This window comes from Heloderma suspectum, chromosome Z, assembly GCF_057233095.1.
Source record: "Heloderma suspectum isolate Gila_16-S chromosome Z, 16-S_ref, whole genome shotgun sequence".
Lineage (NCBI taxonomy): Eukaryota > Metazoa > Chordata > Lepidosauria > Squamata > Helodermatidae > Heloderma > Heloderma suspectum.
This window is the reverse complement of record NC_139476.1, coordinates 3,855,165-3,868,494: the sequence shown is the minus strand read 5'-3', so window position 1 is coordinate 3,868,494 and position 13,330 is coordinate 3,855,165. Positions and strand designations below refer to the sequence as shown.

The window sequence follows — 13,330 nt, the reverse complement described above, 5'->3', positions numbered from 1 at the left end:
TTTTTCAGTCTCTTGCATCACACACCAGTCATGTCTTGGGGCAAACTTGAGGAAAACCCACTCATTCTCACTTAGCAAACACAGACGTTGTATTGGCAAAAATTAAGCAAGTTTCATCGATCCCGCTATTTCTGATGTTCAGGTGTGAGTGCCAATCCTTACATAGCAAAAGCAGCACCATAGACACACACACACACACACACACACACGAGGGAAATATCAACAGGGCTTGGGGGGAACCTCAAGGTTTGCAGAAGTATCACAAAACTTTAGGGAAAAAATATAATGAGGGAAATAAGAAACAAACAACCCAATGAGGACTGAGCATGCTCAGTCAACACTAAATCCTGACCATCAGGGAAAACCCAGCCCTGTGTTTCCCTTGTAATGCTAAAGTGAGACCAGGATTGGCTTAAGGTTTGAGGGGGGTTGCCTCTTTCTCAGGATCTTTGCCCGCATGGCAATTAAGCTTAGAAAAAACTTTTTTTCTCATTGGTTTGGGATGATTTGAGTCAGGGTGCAAATTAGTTGAAGAGCTTATTCTATTTGAGATAGATATGGATAGGAAATTAATTGGCTGACTTTCCCTCCTGTGAAATTTAAATAAATCCTAGGAAATATTTCTAAATTTGCATATGTAGATAGAAATCAGCATACACAGATTTTATGCAGATTTGTATCCTATGAACCTTGGCCCTGATTTTTTTTTCATGCCTAGCAACAACCTGCAGGTCTGTCAAGGCCCCAGGGTGAAATCCCTCTCAGACACTATTTTATTTATATATATATATATATATATATATATATAATTCATTTCATTTCTATACTGCCTAATAGCCAAAACTCTCTGGGCAGTTCACAAAAATTAAAACCACAAAGTGCAGCATAAAACAATATAAAATCTGAATGCTTAAAACCACAATATAACAGTACAACCAGAATAAAGCCTAGCAGCAATGGTGATATTTAAAATATAGATTTAAAACACCGGAGCTAAAAGATGAGGAAGCTAAACAGCAAAAATACTGGGAGAATACAAAGGTCTTCACCTGGCACCAGAAGGAGTAAAAACGTAGGCGCCAGGCAAAGCTCTCTAGGGAGCCAATTCCACTATCAACCAAGGATCTTTTGAATTCCCAGGCATGACCTCCTGAGCCTCAGAAAACCTTGCAACCCAATGCAGGCATCGTGGGGGACTGTAGGTAAAATCAGGGAGGTCTCGATTCTACAATGCAAAACACCCCAGAAGAATTTGTATCCCCGCGCCCCCAATACACACACACACACACACACACAGGCTGAGCTCCTGCATAAACCACCTCAGCCTTGCTCCTGGCTACAGGTTTCTCCCCAGCCTTTATTGCCCACATTCATGTTCTCGGCAAATGTGTGGTACTTTTGCTCTTACTCATAAGGAAAAAAAACCCTAGTGTTTGGCTGTAGATGAAGAGGGTGCATGAAGCTCTCCAAGCCCATAAACAGTTCTGAAAGGGGGTTGCCCCATAACCAAAAGGAACACAAAGATATTTGGTTACAACTGGCTGAAGGAATTTTATTTCATTAAAAAGAAGAAGAAAAAGACAGATTTGCTCCCTATAGTGGATGATGTAATTCTGCAGTTCCACGTACTGGTAATAGGATATCAGTTCTCTGAACACTGAAAAAGGTGTCATGGATGCAACTGGCAGATTTTAAAAAACAACAGCAACTACCCCTGCCAATAGTGGATAAAAACTTGATTTTATCAGAACAAAACAAAAAGGAAGAAAACAAAGAATGAGAGAGAGGTGAATTTCCCCATGGAAACAGATATTATGTTTTCACAGGTCAGGCTCTATGTGACTTCCGCACAGATGGAGTCACAGAAAATGAACAGCTTTGGCCAGAACGAGGGTGGAGGGGTAAGCAGATATGAAAGCCCCCTTTTGTCATAGGGACTGAGTCTCAAAGCCCATCACTCTGGCAACCAGGGTGTCCCAGTTGCTGGAGAACTCCAGGCACTGTACTCGCCGTTATCTAGGAAGTCTTTGGCCGCAACCTGGACGCGGTACATTGCTCCAGGACGGATCCCAGTCAAGACAAAGGAGGTTTGTTCGGTTACCCTGGTCTGAGAGAGGCAATAGCACCAGATACATAATTTTATCACTATTATTTAAAGATCCATGCTGCTTTGCCAGTTAAAAAGCAAAAGGCAGTAATGGCCTGCCCTAGAGCATGCATGGGCAGGGGTGTCTGAACGTATCCGCTCCTTGCTCAGAGATTCAAGAGGCCTCAGAGAGTGCTGAAACTGGAGGAACTTCAGAGCAGAATGTTTAAACAATCTCCCTGCCCAGCAACAAAGTAGAGACCTCCCTGGTAAACAGGGACAGCTGGAATATGTGTGGGCAAACCACATATACATTAGCAACCTCTGCAGGCCGAATTCAGCCCGCGTGCCAGGCGTTCCCCACAGCTGGCACAAAGGGAGGACCTCTTTGCATCACGAGACAGCCCCACCTGGTTCAATATAAGAACCCAAGACGCTCCAGAGTACCTGCGTTAAAGGTGGCAGAGCCTCGATTCATTAATTGCCCTCGATTCTCACCGTTTTGCTGCTGTTGGATCCGTCTCTCGAGTAACGGATCTCGTACTTGAGGGGGAAATATTCAAGGAGCAGCCAGGAACTGGGGGGTTTCCATTCCAAATGCAATTTCTTCCTCTCCCCTGGGATTGGGGAGACCTTCAGGTCTTCCGGGGGGTCAGGCTTGACTGTATAAAAAAAAGCCACAGCAGAGGGAGGCAATTGTACAAAAACATGATCAAGCAACTGAGAAGGCTATGACCGCGGACAAGAAGTAAGGAATACTCGGATAGGATGGGGAAAACTGGCGTAAGTCAGTTTTATAAATAAGCGCAAAAGCTACTAGCCTGCAAACAATTATTTACTAGCCTGCTGAGGGGATTTCCTTCCCTCTATGGCCAGCATGGAAATGCAGGTTACTACCCTCTTACCAGGCTAGCAAGAAAAAAACGAAGCGCCGTCTATCAAGCTGTCTAGTGGAGATAGGATGGAGTGATTCCTCTGTCTGGACTGCTTGGTTGCCACAGCTAGCATGAAAACCAAGTGGTCTGGCAAAGGAGGAACAGAGAGACCGGTCCCTTTACCACAAGCTCACTCGCCTGCATGGAATTCTTGGTCGCCTATGGTGAATAGGCAAATGGTTAGATACCAGGCTGGTTTAAATGCTTGCTTGGGACAATTTCCTTTATGAAATTGCGCTTCATTTCAACTTGAATTTTGATCGACACAGAGAGACTAGCAAGTTTTAAAGATGAGCAAATGTATTGTGGCCAACTAGAACACAAAAATGCCTGCTATGGTAAATGGGTTAGCCCAGCTGTTCCTGTTGAATATTGGGGGGGGGGGGTTTCCCTTCCAAAATCCGCATTTAATGCATCCTCACTGGTAGCGAGAAGGTTTTTTTTTAAAGGCTCAATCCTATGCATGTTTAGACAGAAAAAAAAAGTCCTACAACTGCTGCAAGCTGGCTGGGGAATGCTGAGAGTAGGACTTTTTTTCTGTCTAAACATGCGTAGGATTGCACCCTAAATGAGCTATGCTGGCTGGTGGCTGGTAGTTGCAGAGGGGAGAGATAGGGAATTCCAAATTGGTTAGTAATCACAAACACACACAAGCAAAGGCTTTGAATTCTGCTTAGAAGGTTGGTGCGGCCTTTCATGGCCATTCTTCAGTGAAGGAACCCAGAAGGGAGAGTCCAGCATGAAACAGCTGAATTAGAATGTGTCCCTACCGTCATTCCAAAAAAAGTTTGATTCTATCTCTTTAGGCTTGAACTGAGACAATGGTTTCCCATCCCACTGCAAGTGTCGATTAATTTAGCAGTGCTAGGATGCTCGTGTTATCACCAGTGACACCCAGGTTTATATGTACCTGCCAATTGAGGATAACACTCTGTGCATCAAGAAGCACACGCTATGGCATAATCAATTTGTTAGCCTTTAAAATGCCGTGTAAGTTCTTTGTTGTCTTTCCGGGGGGGTGGGGGCGGGGAGTAACACTCCTATCCTCAAAAATTGTCACATTATTTGGAAGGGTCACCCCGGGCCAATGTATGTCTGCTATTTCTAAGGCAGTGTTTCCCAACCTGGCATGCTCCAGGTGTTTTGAATTACAGTTCCCATAATCCCCGCCTAACATATCTATGCTGGCAGGGGTTAAGGGAGGTTGTAGCCCAGCACATCTGGAGGTTGGCAGGTTGGGGAACGCTGTTCAAAGGTATCGGAATAGCCATTTGTCCCTGCAAACTGGTCATGGAACCTGACTATTCTTCCTCTGCTAGAGGACAGTCCATTCTTGAACGAAAACATGATGGCCCACAAAAATAAGTCTGTTTGCTTCCATCAGAAGGATTGGGGAAATCCAGGGGCGGAGCAGGGGGTAGGGATTCTGCGAGAACTCACGGATCTGGTCCAAGAAGATGGAGAAGAGGCTGGTTGCCGTCCCCAGAGGGTTCACCGCAGTCACATTCAGCACGTAAGGATTGATAGAGAACATTTCCATGTTGGTGATGGAGCAGCTGTTGGCACCTGCGAAGGGTTGGGCGCACTCAAAGATCTCTCCTTCCATGCCATGCCTGTTTCGCAAAAGAGGCACATGGTTAGTGTAGTGTTCCCTGTCCAGCTGCTAAGGAAACTAGTTGAGCTGCATCACCAACTGTGGTTGGTGTGCCAAAATTATGCCCATTCCTGGATAAGAGTAGCCTAGCTGCTATGATCTAGTGATGAATGAAATTGTCTTTTCCTTTGATAATTGCTTTTCCTTTTGCCTCAAGCTATCAGAACCTCACGATTAAGCTACTTTCATGCACTGGATGTGGGGCTACCCTTGCACCTTGTTCGGAAGCTGCAGCTAGTGGAGAATGCAGCAGTTAGGATGCTCAGTGGATAGGGAGGTCAGAGAAATCCTCAATGGATTCAAGTGAGTTTGGATTTCTGTGAATCCAATTTGTGGATTCCACAGGAGACCCACTTCTTTGGAGTTGTGCAGACCATTTTTTAACTTTTGAGGGGGATTTGCGCAATTCCGCACTTGTGCTAATGCACATTGGTGTGTGTGAATTAGCGCTAATGCACATTAGCGCAAATGTGAAATAATGCTAATGTGCGTTAGCACAAGTGGAAGGAAATTCTCATACATCCATAAACAGAATCTGGTTCCATCAATGAGCAGATGACGGGGAAAAAAGGCACCTAACAATCCGCGGAACACAGACAGAACAGATTTAACAACATCTGTACATCCCTGTCAGTGGAGCACCTAGATATACACATATTACATCTGTCTTAAAAGAGCTGCACTGTCTGCCTGTTCACGACCAAGCAATGTTGCTGTCATTCAAAACCCTAAACAACTTGGGACAGGGTACCTAGCAAACTGTCTTCCCTTATATACGTCAGATCAACCCCCTGAGATCTTCTAAAGGAGGCTTCTTAGTCATTGTACAAGCAGCAGGTTATGGTCAGGTAACAGCACATGAACAGGCCTTCTTGGTAGTGGCACCTACTCTCAGGAACACCCATGCATTGTTTGAGAGGCAGGAAGTGTGTTGAGCTTTAAGCTCTTCTTAAAAACATATTTGTTTGCACAGGCTTTCTCTAACATTTATGGATTACAACACAGCTCCGTTTTGTGATCGTCCTGTTTTAAGGTTTTTATTTATTGTCATTATTGCTCTTACACTGTTTTTATATTGCTTTTATGCTGTATTATATGGAGTGAATTGTGTAGCGATCTTAGGATATTTAAGGGGCACAATCCTATGGGAATAGGCAGCCAGCTTCGAACTCAGAGGGGACCACCTATCCAGTGCACGGCAGGAGAAGCATGGAGGGGATTGTCCCTCCGTGCTTCAGCCATCCTGCATTTGTGGTTAGACAGCTGATTTCAGCTGTCTAGCTGTGGGAAGGCGGAGCGGAGGAGGAGGCTGCCAGACGACACATAAGATGTGTCATACTGGCATTTCTGCCTTTGCCACCTTGGAACGCCCCCTGGAACACCCCATTTTTGCTGCTCTGCACTCCTCTTCTGAGCACAGAGCGTGGGGCCATTCCAAGCTGCCTGCGAAGCAGCGCAGGAAGAGGGGAAGGTCGGTTCTCCGGGAACCAACCTCGGAGCCCGCACTCCGAGGTCGGTTCCCAGAAACCCACATATCCTATGGCCGTCTGGCTGCTGACTAGCGGCCATAGGATTACTCCCTCCAGACGCAATCCTATGCATATTTAGACAGAACAAAGTCCTACAACTCCCAGAATTCCCCAGCCAGTTTTTACGGGATGTAGGTAAACCGCCTTTTGGGCCAAGGAACCTTGAATAAATAATCATCATGCCTTGAATAGATAAAGAACCTCAGGATAAGCAGGAGTAGTGCTAAATGAGTGCACTTAAAAGAGGGGAAATTGGGCTAAATGCCAGTCAAGATACTGTTTCTCCTTACGCTCCCACTTTTTACCTGTATGTGGAGAAGAAAGAAGTGAGTAGGTGCCCCTTGCTTTCCAAATTCCAGGTGCAATTGACAGCTGGGTAGCTGGCAGAGCGACACTGGATTGAAGGCTTCTCAGGCGGGTCTGTGGGAAAGGAGAAAAAGAAATGGAGAAGAAAATGACCCCAGTTTGGTCTTCCTTCTTTCCCTCATCCTTCCCTACCAGATAATTTATGGCGGGAGGGGAGGGTGTGTGTGGTTACATTTGGGTTTTGCATACATCCACTTATTCGCCATTGCCTCATTTCTAGGGTTGCCAGGTCTCTGTTTCAAGGTTTCTTCCACTTCCTTGGGATCTCCAGGGGAAGGAATAAAGTCTCAGGATCTGGGCCAGCATCAAGGGTGGGCATGGTTGGGCACATGCTGAGGGCCCGCACCCCGGCAGGGGCCCAGTGATAAGAACTGACTCCTCCTCTTCTCCATTGCACCCTGCTTGCTCACCTGCCTCGCACTCCAGCCCAGACCGGCACTCTGCCTGCCAAGCAAGCACATGATTGCAAGGGTGAGGAAGAGGTGGGGGAGCAAAAGCCACTGGTGACAACGGTGGCGAGAAGGTTGACTCACTGAAGGAGGTTGCCCATGGGGGTATCTTGCTCAAGGGCCCTCCAAAACCTGGAGCTGGCTCTGCTCAGGGTGAAGGTCCAAACTCAAGAGGGGTGTATTTTCTGCTTGGCTTACCCAGCAGTTTTGCTACCAGCCTCCCCATTAACTCAGACGGTGCTAAAAGGCTGTAGCTCAATAGTGGCCAGAGGGGGTCATACGAAATACAGGCTGAAGAACAAGGACTATACACACACATGTGACAAATGGGTGGCATAGTTTGCTTGTTAATTTCACTCACAGCCCAGCTTCAGACGGACCCTTCGCAGCATCCTCCCCGTGGCGGGTTCGTGGCAACTGTATTCCCCCTCTTGATCCAGGCTGGCATTTTGCAAGGCCAGGCTGCTGTCTCTTCTTGCCAGTGTCGAAACACCGCCCGACGTGCCGTTCACTTTCCATTCCACCACAGATGTGCCTTCAGCGACGGCGCATGGCAAGATAACTTCGGGTGCCCCGAGGTTGGCATAGTGCCAGTCTATGGGGTCTTCTGTGCCAGTAATAACAACAACAACAATAATAGGCCTGTGGGCCTGAGTTTCCTCACCCCTGCTTTAGGGGCATACTGCCTTTGAACATGGCAGTTTCATTTAGCGATCAAAGCTAATGGCTATGAATTAGACAGAACCATGTCTAATCCCTTTTTAATAAGAACAACGGTTAGTCTAGCATCCTCTCCCAAAATGGCCAGCCAAATGCTTCCAGGGAGGCCAGAAGCAAACCACAAAAGGGATCCCCTTTCATTGTCTCCCACCTACTCAGAGGGAGAATGCCCCTGATCATGGAGGTTTTGTGACATTTAGCCATAAGGGGGCCATGTACCCCACTTTACGCAAGACAGTCCTCTATTTGAAGAGTTGTCTGGTTCAACTGTGGTTTCAAGATCCCTAAGGGAGAGCAACAGGAGCCTTGGAGTTGCCCGTCCACAGGTGAGATTGTGTTTCTATTCTAATTACAGGAATACTTTCAGCATTTGCATCTATACCTGTACATTAGCAGATGCGAATCTTATGCAAAGCAGTATTCTCTTTTGCCCTCCTTTTTGGCAATGCACAAGCGACCAGATTGACTGCCATATGTGCCACACATTTTTCTAATCCCCTTTTAAAGCAAGGAGCCAAAACCAAATCCTGTGGCGTTGAGTTCCACAGATTAACTATCAATTGCCCGTTCTCCCCCCAGGATTCCCTGCCAAGTGCAGAGAGGGAGACACACTTCTCTCTATCCATTCCCCACCGTCCCCGTCCCCCCCCCCCGAACCCATAGTTCATTCTATATTCTTTTACCCTATATGTAAAGATTATAATATTCTCACTTGGAAGGTTTTGTCGCTGTTGGGTTTTAAAAATTTCCTACTACTATTTTATTCTTGCTTTTACTAGCATGCTGAGGAGTGATGTTTCTGTGAGGATTTGCTGTTGTCATTCTTCCTTGTAGTTTTATTGTTTTCCTTTTTAATCCTCTGTTTGGTATTTCAACCCTTAGCCACCTCAGTACATTGTTAAGGTTGAAAGGCACGATTTATCATATAAAAAGAATAATTAACACAGACATAACCACAGGTTCACCAGTCAGACCAGTAAGACAGGGATAGGGAATCTGTCGTCCTCTAGATGCTGTTGGACTACAACACCCATCATCCCTGACCATTCGCCATGTGGCCAGGAGTAGGGATATATGAATGTTGGTAGATCTGCTCTGTCTGTGTTTCGCAGATTGTCAGAAGTCTTCCATTCCATTATCTACTTACTGATGGAATCAGATTCTTTTTGCCAGAATTTCATTCTACTTGCACAAGTAACTTGTGCAAATGCCCTAATACACACTAGCTAATGTGGATTAGCACAAAACCCCCACCCAAAAGTGAAAAACAGATTCACAGAAATCCGATCTCATTTGTATCCGTTGCGGATTTCTCTGACATCCCTATGCTGGAACTGATAGAAGTTGAAGTCCACCAACGTTTGAAGGGTCACCCATGTACCCCACCCCTGCAGCAATATACTGACCAAAGGTCCACAGGTCATAGAAAGTTGTCTTGTAATTTTTATACATCTTAAAGTTGTCTTAAACATCTAGCTTAGTTTTGTCTACAGTGACCAGCAGCGATTTCAGGCAGGGGTCTTTCCCAGCCCACCTGGAGATGCCAGGAATTGAACCAGGGACCTTCTGAATGCAAAGCAGGGGCTCTGTCACTGTGCTGCAGGCCTTCCCCCTCAAATGCAAGTTGTGTTTGCCAGGAATTGAATCTGGGTTGACTGCTTAGATTAGAAGCAGCTACAGTATGTTAATTGCTATACCACTTGTCCCTGTATAAAAGTTTCTTTGGGGTGGGCTTGCTTTGAGTTGCTGACAGGCACCCACGTTTGCACTTGCGGTGGTAGAAAGATTGCTCCAACTCCTGACTGTACCACATGGACTTAAATGCACAATGGTGCGGTCCACTTACCTATAGTGCATATTGAACGAAAGCATGGAGGCTGCCAAGGGACATGTCAATATCAGAGTTGATCTGCTCTTGGGATCCCAGCAATCTTACCCCAGTCCTGAATTTGAGAAAGGTGTGCTATGGAAAACACGGCAAGGGGTGCCCCAGGAAACAAGATCCTTGACCTCATGAAGCTTTAGTAAATTTGCACATGACTTTGGAATAGTGATGGAAATAACTAAGCCTCCAAAATGCCAGCCCCTCCATTCATTCACTGGGAAATGGGCCCAATTCATACCTCCCTCTTCAGTGAGCCCAGCGGCGTCTTCATATGGTGCAGAGCAGGTGGGTAGGACGAAGGCAAAGATCAGTATCCACCACATCTTCAACATTAGGAAGAAAGGTTTGAAATAATCTTTAAACCTTCACTTGCATTAAAAAAAGAAAAAAATCTTACTCTGCCATATCTTACTCTGATATAGTAACTTACTCTTATATATTTACTCTGATATCTTACCCTAGTAAGATATAATCTTACTCTGCTATATTTTCAAATGTACAATTCAGCCATGATTAGGGGACATCCAGGAAAAGGGAGCAAACTGATACTTAGGAGGCAAAAATGCCAGAACAGTATCCTGACATGTCTTCTTTTCAACATGTACCTTAGAACACTGTATTTATTTAGTCCTGGGTTGTGTTCTTTCTTTCTTTCTTTCTTTCTTTCTTTCTTCCTTCCTTCCTTCCTTCCTTCCTTCCTTTGCCTGAATAAACCTTTTCCCTTTTATGCTTTGCTCTAGTTATTCAATACTTCTGCCCTGGATCCATACAAGTTTCACTCTGCTTGGTTTTTTCGTGCCCTTTTTTCAAGAAGCTGGGCAACAACTTAGAACAGCTCCCTACCATCCCCATCTGTGTCCAGAGTATTAATGCTGATCTTAACCCAGGGGTATTCTTGCTCACCCAGTCCTAAATCTGTGGCACTGGGGCAGCAGCAACCCCAAAACTCCTGTACTGTAACTCATCTTGAGGCCTGAGTGCGAGAAGCTTGTTAGCACAACCACCTTCTGGGTTTGCGACAAACTAATGCCCTTAGGTCACCTGTAGGACACATGCCTGGCATTCAAAAGGTTCCAGTTTCAGTTCCCAGCTTCTCCATTTAAAATGTTCAGGGAGCCCAACAACTCTCTACATAACTAGTTCCATTAACCAACTGCTCTTCCCATCGAGACGTTCTGCCTACTGTCCAGAGTAAATCTTCCCTCCTGTAATTTTAAGCCCATTAGATCTATTCCTGTGCTCCAGGGCAGCAGAAAACAAGTCTTTGCCTACATGACAGCTCTTGTGGGATGTGAAGAGTGCTATCATGTCTTCTCCAAGCTAAGCATACCCAATTCCTTCAATCTTTCCTAACTGGACTTGTTTTCCATACCACTGTCTTCATTGCCCTCTTCTGAACCTGGTGCAATTTGTCTATATCCTTCTTAAAGTGCAGTATTCAGAACTGGACACACTGCTCCAGTAGAGGTCTGACTCATGTAGAATAAAGTGGAACTTTTACTTCTTGTGACTGGGAAACTATGGCTCTATGGCTGCAGCCTGGAATCCCATTAGCCTTTTTTGCAGCAGCATCACACTGCTGGCTTGTTTTCCATACCCAAAGCATCTTCCTTGTTTTCCTCTGAACCTTTTCCAATTTCTCTATATCCACTTTCAAATGCAGTGCCCAGAACTGGGTGGTTCCAGTTCTACTTTATCCTGCAGTCTGATTAGGATAAAGTGGAGCTATTACTAAATTTTGTTGTTCAGTCGTTCAGTCGTGTCCGACTCTTCGTGACCCCGTGGACCATAGCACGCCAGGCCTTCCTGTCCTGCGCTCTCTCCCGGAGCGTGCTCAAGTTCATATTCATTGCATCCGTGATGCTATCTAGCCATCTCATCCTCTGCCGTCCCCTTCTCCTTTTGCCTTCAGTCTTTCCCAGCATCAGGGTCTTTTCCAGAGAGTTTTCTCTTCGCATTAGGTGGCCAAAATATTTGAGCTTCAGCTTCAGTATCTGTCCTTTCAATGAGCACTCAGGGTTGATTTCCTTTAGGATGGACTGATTTGACCTCCTTGCAGTCCAGGGGACTCGTAAGAGTCTTCTCCAGCACCACAGTTCGAAAGCATCAATTCTTCGGCGCTCAGCCTTCCTTATAGTCCAGCTCTCACAGCCATACATTACTACTGGGAAAACCATAGCTTTGATTAGACGGACCTTTGTGGGCAAGGTGATGTCTCTGCTTCTTACTATGCTGTCTAGGTTTGCCATAGCTTTCCTCCCAAGGAGCAAGCGTCTTTTAATTTCATGGCTACAGTCACCGTCTGCGGTGATCTTGGAGCCCAAGAAAGTAAAATCTGTCACTGCTTCCATTTCTTCCCCTTCTATATGCCAGGAAGTGATGGGGCCAGATGCCATGATCTTAGTTTTTTTAATGTTGAGTTTCAAGCCAGCTTTTGCACTCTCCTCTTTCACCCTCAACAAGAGGCTCTTGAGATCCTCTTCGCTTTCTGCCATTAGGGTGGTATCGTCTGCATATCGGAGGTTGTTGATAATTCTCCCGGCAATCTTAATTCCGACCTCTGATTCATCCAACCCGGCGTTTCTCATGATGTACTCTGCATATAAGTTAAATAAGCAGGGTGACAATATGCAGCCTTGTCGTACTCCTTTCCCAATTTTGAACCAATCGGTTGTTCCATGTCTGGTTCTTACTGTTGCTTCTTGACCCTCGCGTGGCCCTGCACGGCATAGCTTATGGCTTCACTGAGTTACGCAAGCCCCTTCGCCACAACAAGGCAGTGATCCATGAAGGGGCTATTACTAAATTACAGTTCCATTAATGCCACCTAAAATCACATCAGCCTTTTTTTCAGCCGCATAGCACTGCTGCCTTGTGTTCAACCTGAGATTCACTACAATCCCAAGGTGTTTTTTACATGTGCCCCTGCCATATCAGGTATCCCCCATCTTGTAGCTGCGCATTTGAATTTAGTTATTTGGCCTAAACCCAAAATTTAGCATTTGTATCTCTTGAATTTGTTACATACACCCAGTTTTCCATTGCATCCTACACTGAACATTGTATTGTATGTATACTGATGGTGCTGTCAATAACAATAACAATAACAATAACAATAACAATAACAACAACAACAGTAAACAGAGTTTAAAAGCTTTTTAAAGGGGGAGCAAAAGGGGGAAGAACTCACCAGAAGTAAAGAATTTGCCATCCGAGACTGGCCAGGATAAGAAATGACTGCCCTTCTTCAGAAAACTGGATCATCCAATTTCACCTCAGTCCATAGGCATTCGCCTCGTTTCTTCACCCTTTACCTCCCCACAGTTCGGCTCAGGAAGCTTTCCTCATCAGAAGAGCCAATTCCCAGAGATGGGTTGCAACAGCCAAAGCCCTCTGTCACGGATTTCCTCTCTCCGTCACACCCCTGACATGGACATCCGGAATGGCAAAAACAGGGGCTTCCAGAGACACCTCTGCGTGTGTGTGCACGTATTCTTTACTCTCACTTAACATTTTATATTGCAATTTTAAATTAGAAAAGAGCTTATTAACCAGCTCCATTGCTTTTAACACTCACAACAACCCTACGAGGGAAGCTAACTGGCCAGGATTTATAAAAAAGACACACCCATGAGCTGGCCTAGATGGCATTTTTGCTTTTAGGGCAGCTGTTAGAAATGCAAAGAGCAAGGCTGTTTTCACTCAT

At 45.5% G+C, this 13,330-nt stretch overlaps 1 protein-coding gene across 2 annotated transcripts; it reads right to left on the bottom strand.

Annotated features, from left to right (window-relative positions):
- Positions 1-1,339: 1,339 nt before the first annotated feature.
- Positions 1,340-13,036, bottom strand: EBI3 (Epstein-Barr virus induced 3). Of its 2 annotated transcripts, none has more exons than XM_084826179.1 (7): positions 12,815-13,036; positions 9,863-9,947; positions 7,381-7,626; positions 6,510-6,624; positions 4,462-4,634; positions 2,585-2,748; positions 1,340-2,107 (listed from the first exon to the last, which is right to left on the bottom strand). In XM_084826179.1, exons 1-7 carry the CDS (start codon positions 12,833-12,835, stop codon positions 1,955-1,957), a joined length of 957 nt encoding a protein of 318 aa, XP_084682305.1. In that variant the 5' UTR covers positions 12,836-13,036; the 3' UTR covers positions 1,340-1,954. The 2 variants fall into 2 exon arrangements, with proteins under 2 accessions (XP_084682305.1, XP_084682306.1); XM_084826180.1 differs by having other exon boundaries at positions 1,530-2,107; positions 7,381-7,623; positions 12,815-12,982.
- Positions 13,037-13,330: the final 294 nt, after the last annotated feature.

Coding starts and splice junctions, on each gene's coding strand:
- EBI3 (XM_084826179.1), bottom strand. CDS start 12,835: ATGGCAAATTCTTTACTTCTG. Junction 2,749..4,461: donor CATCTTCTTGGACCAGATCC/GTGAGTTCTCGC, acceptor TTTTTTATACAG/TCAAGCCTGACCCCCCGGAA. Junction 2,108..2,584: donor GATCCAACAGCAGCAAAACG/GTGAGAATCGAG, acceptor TGCCTCTCTCAG/ACCAGGGTAACCGAACAAAC.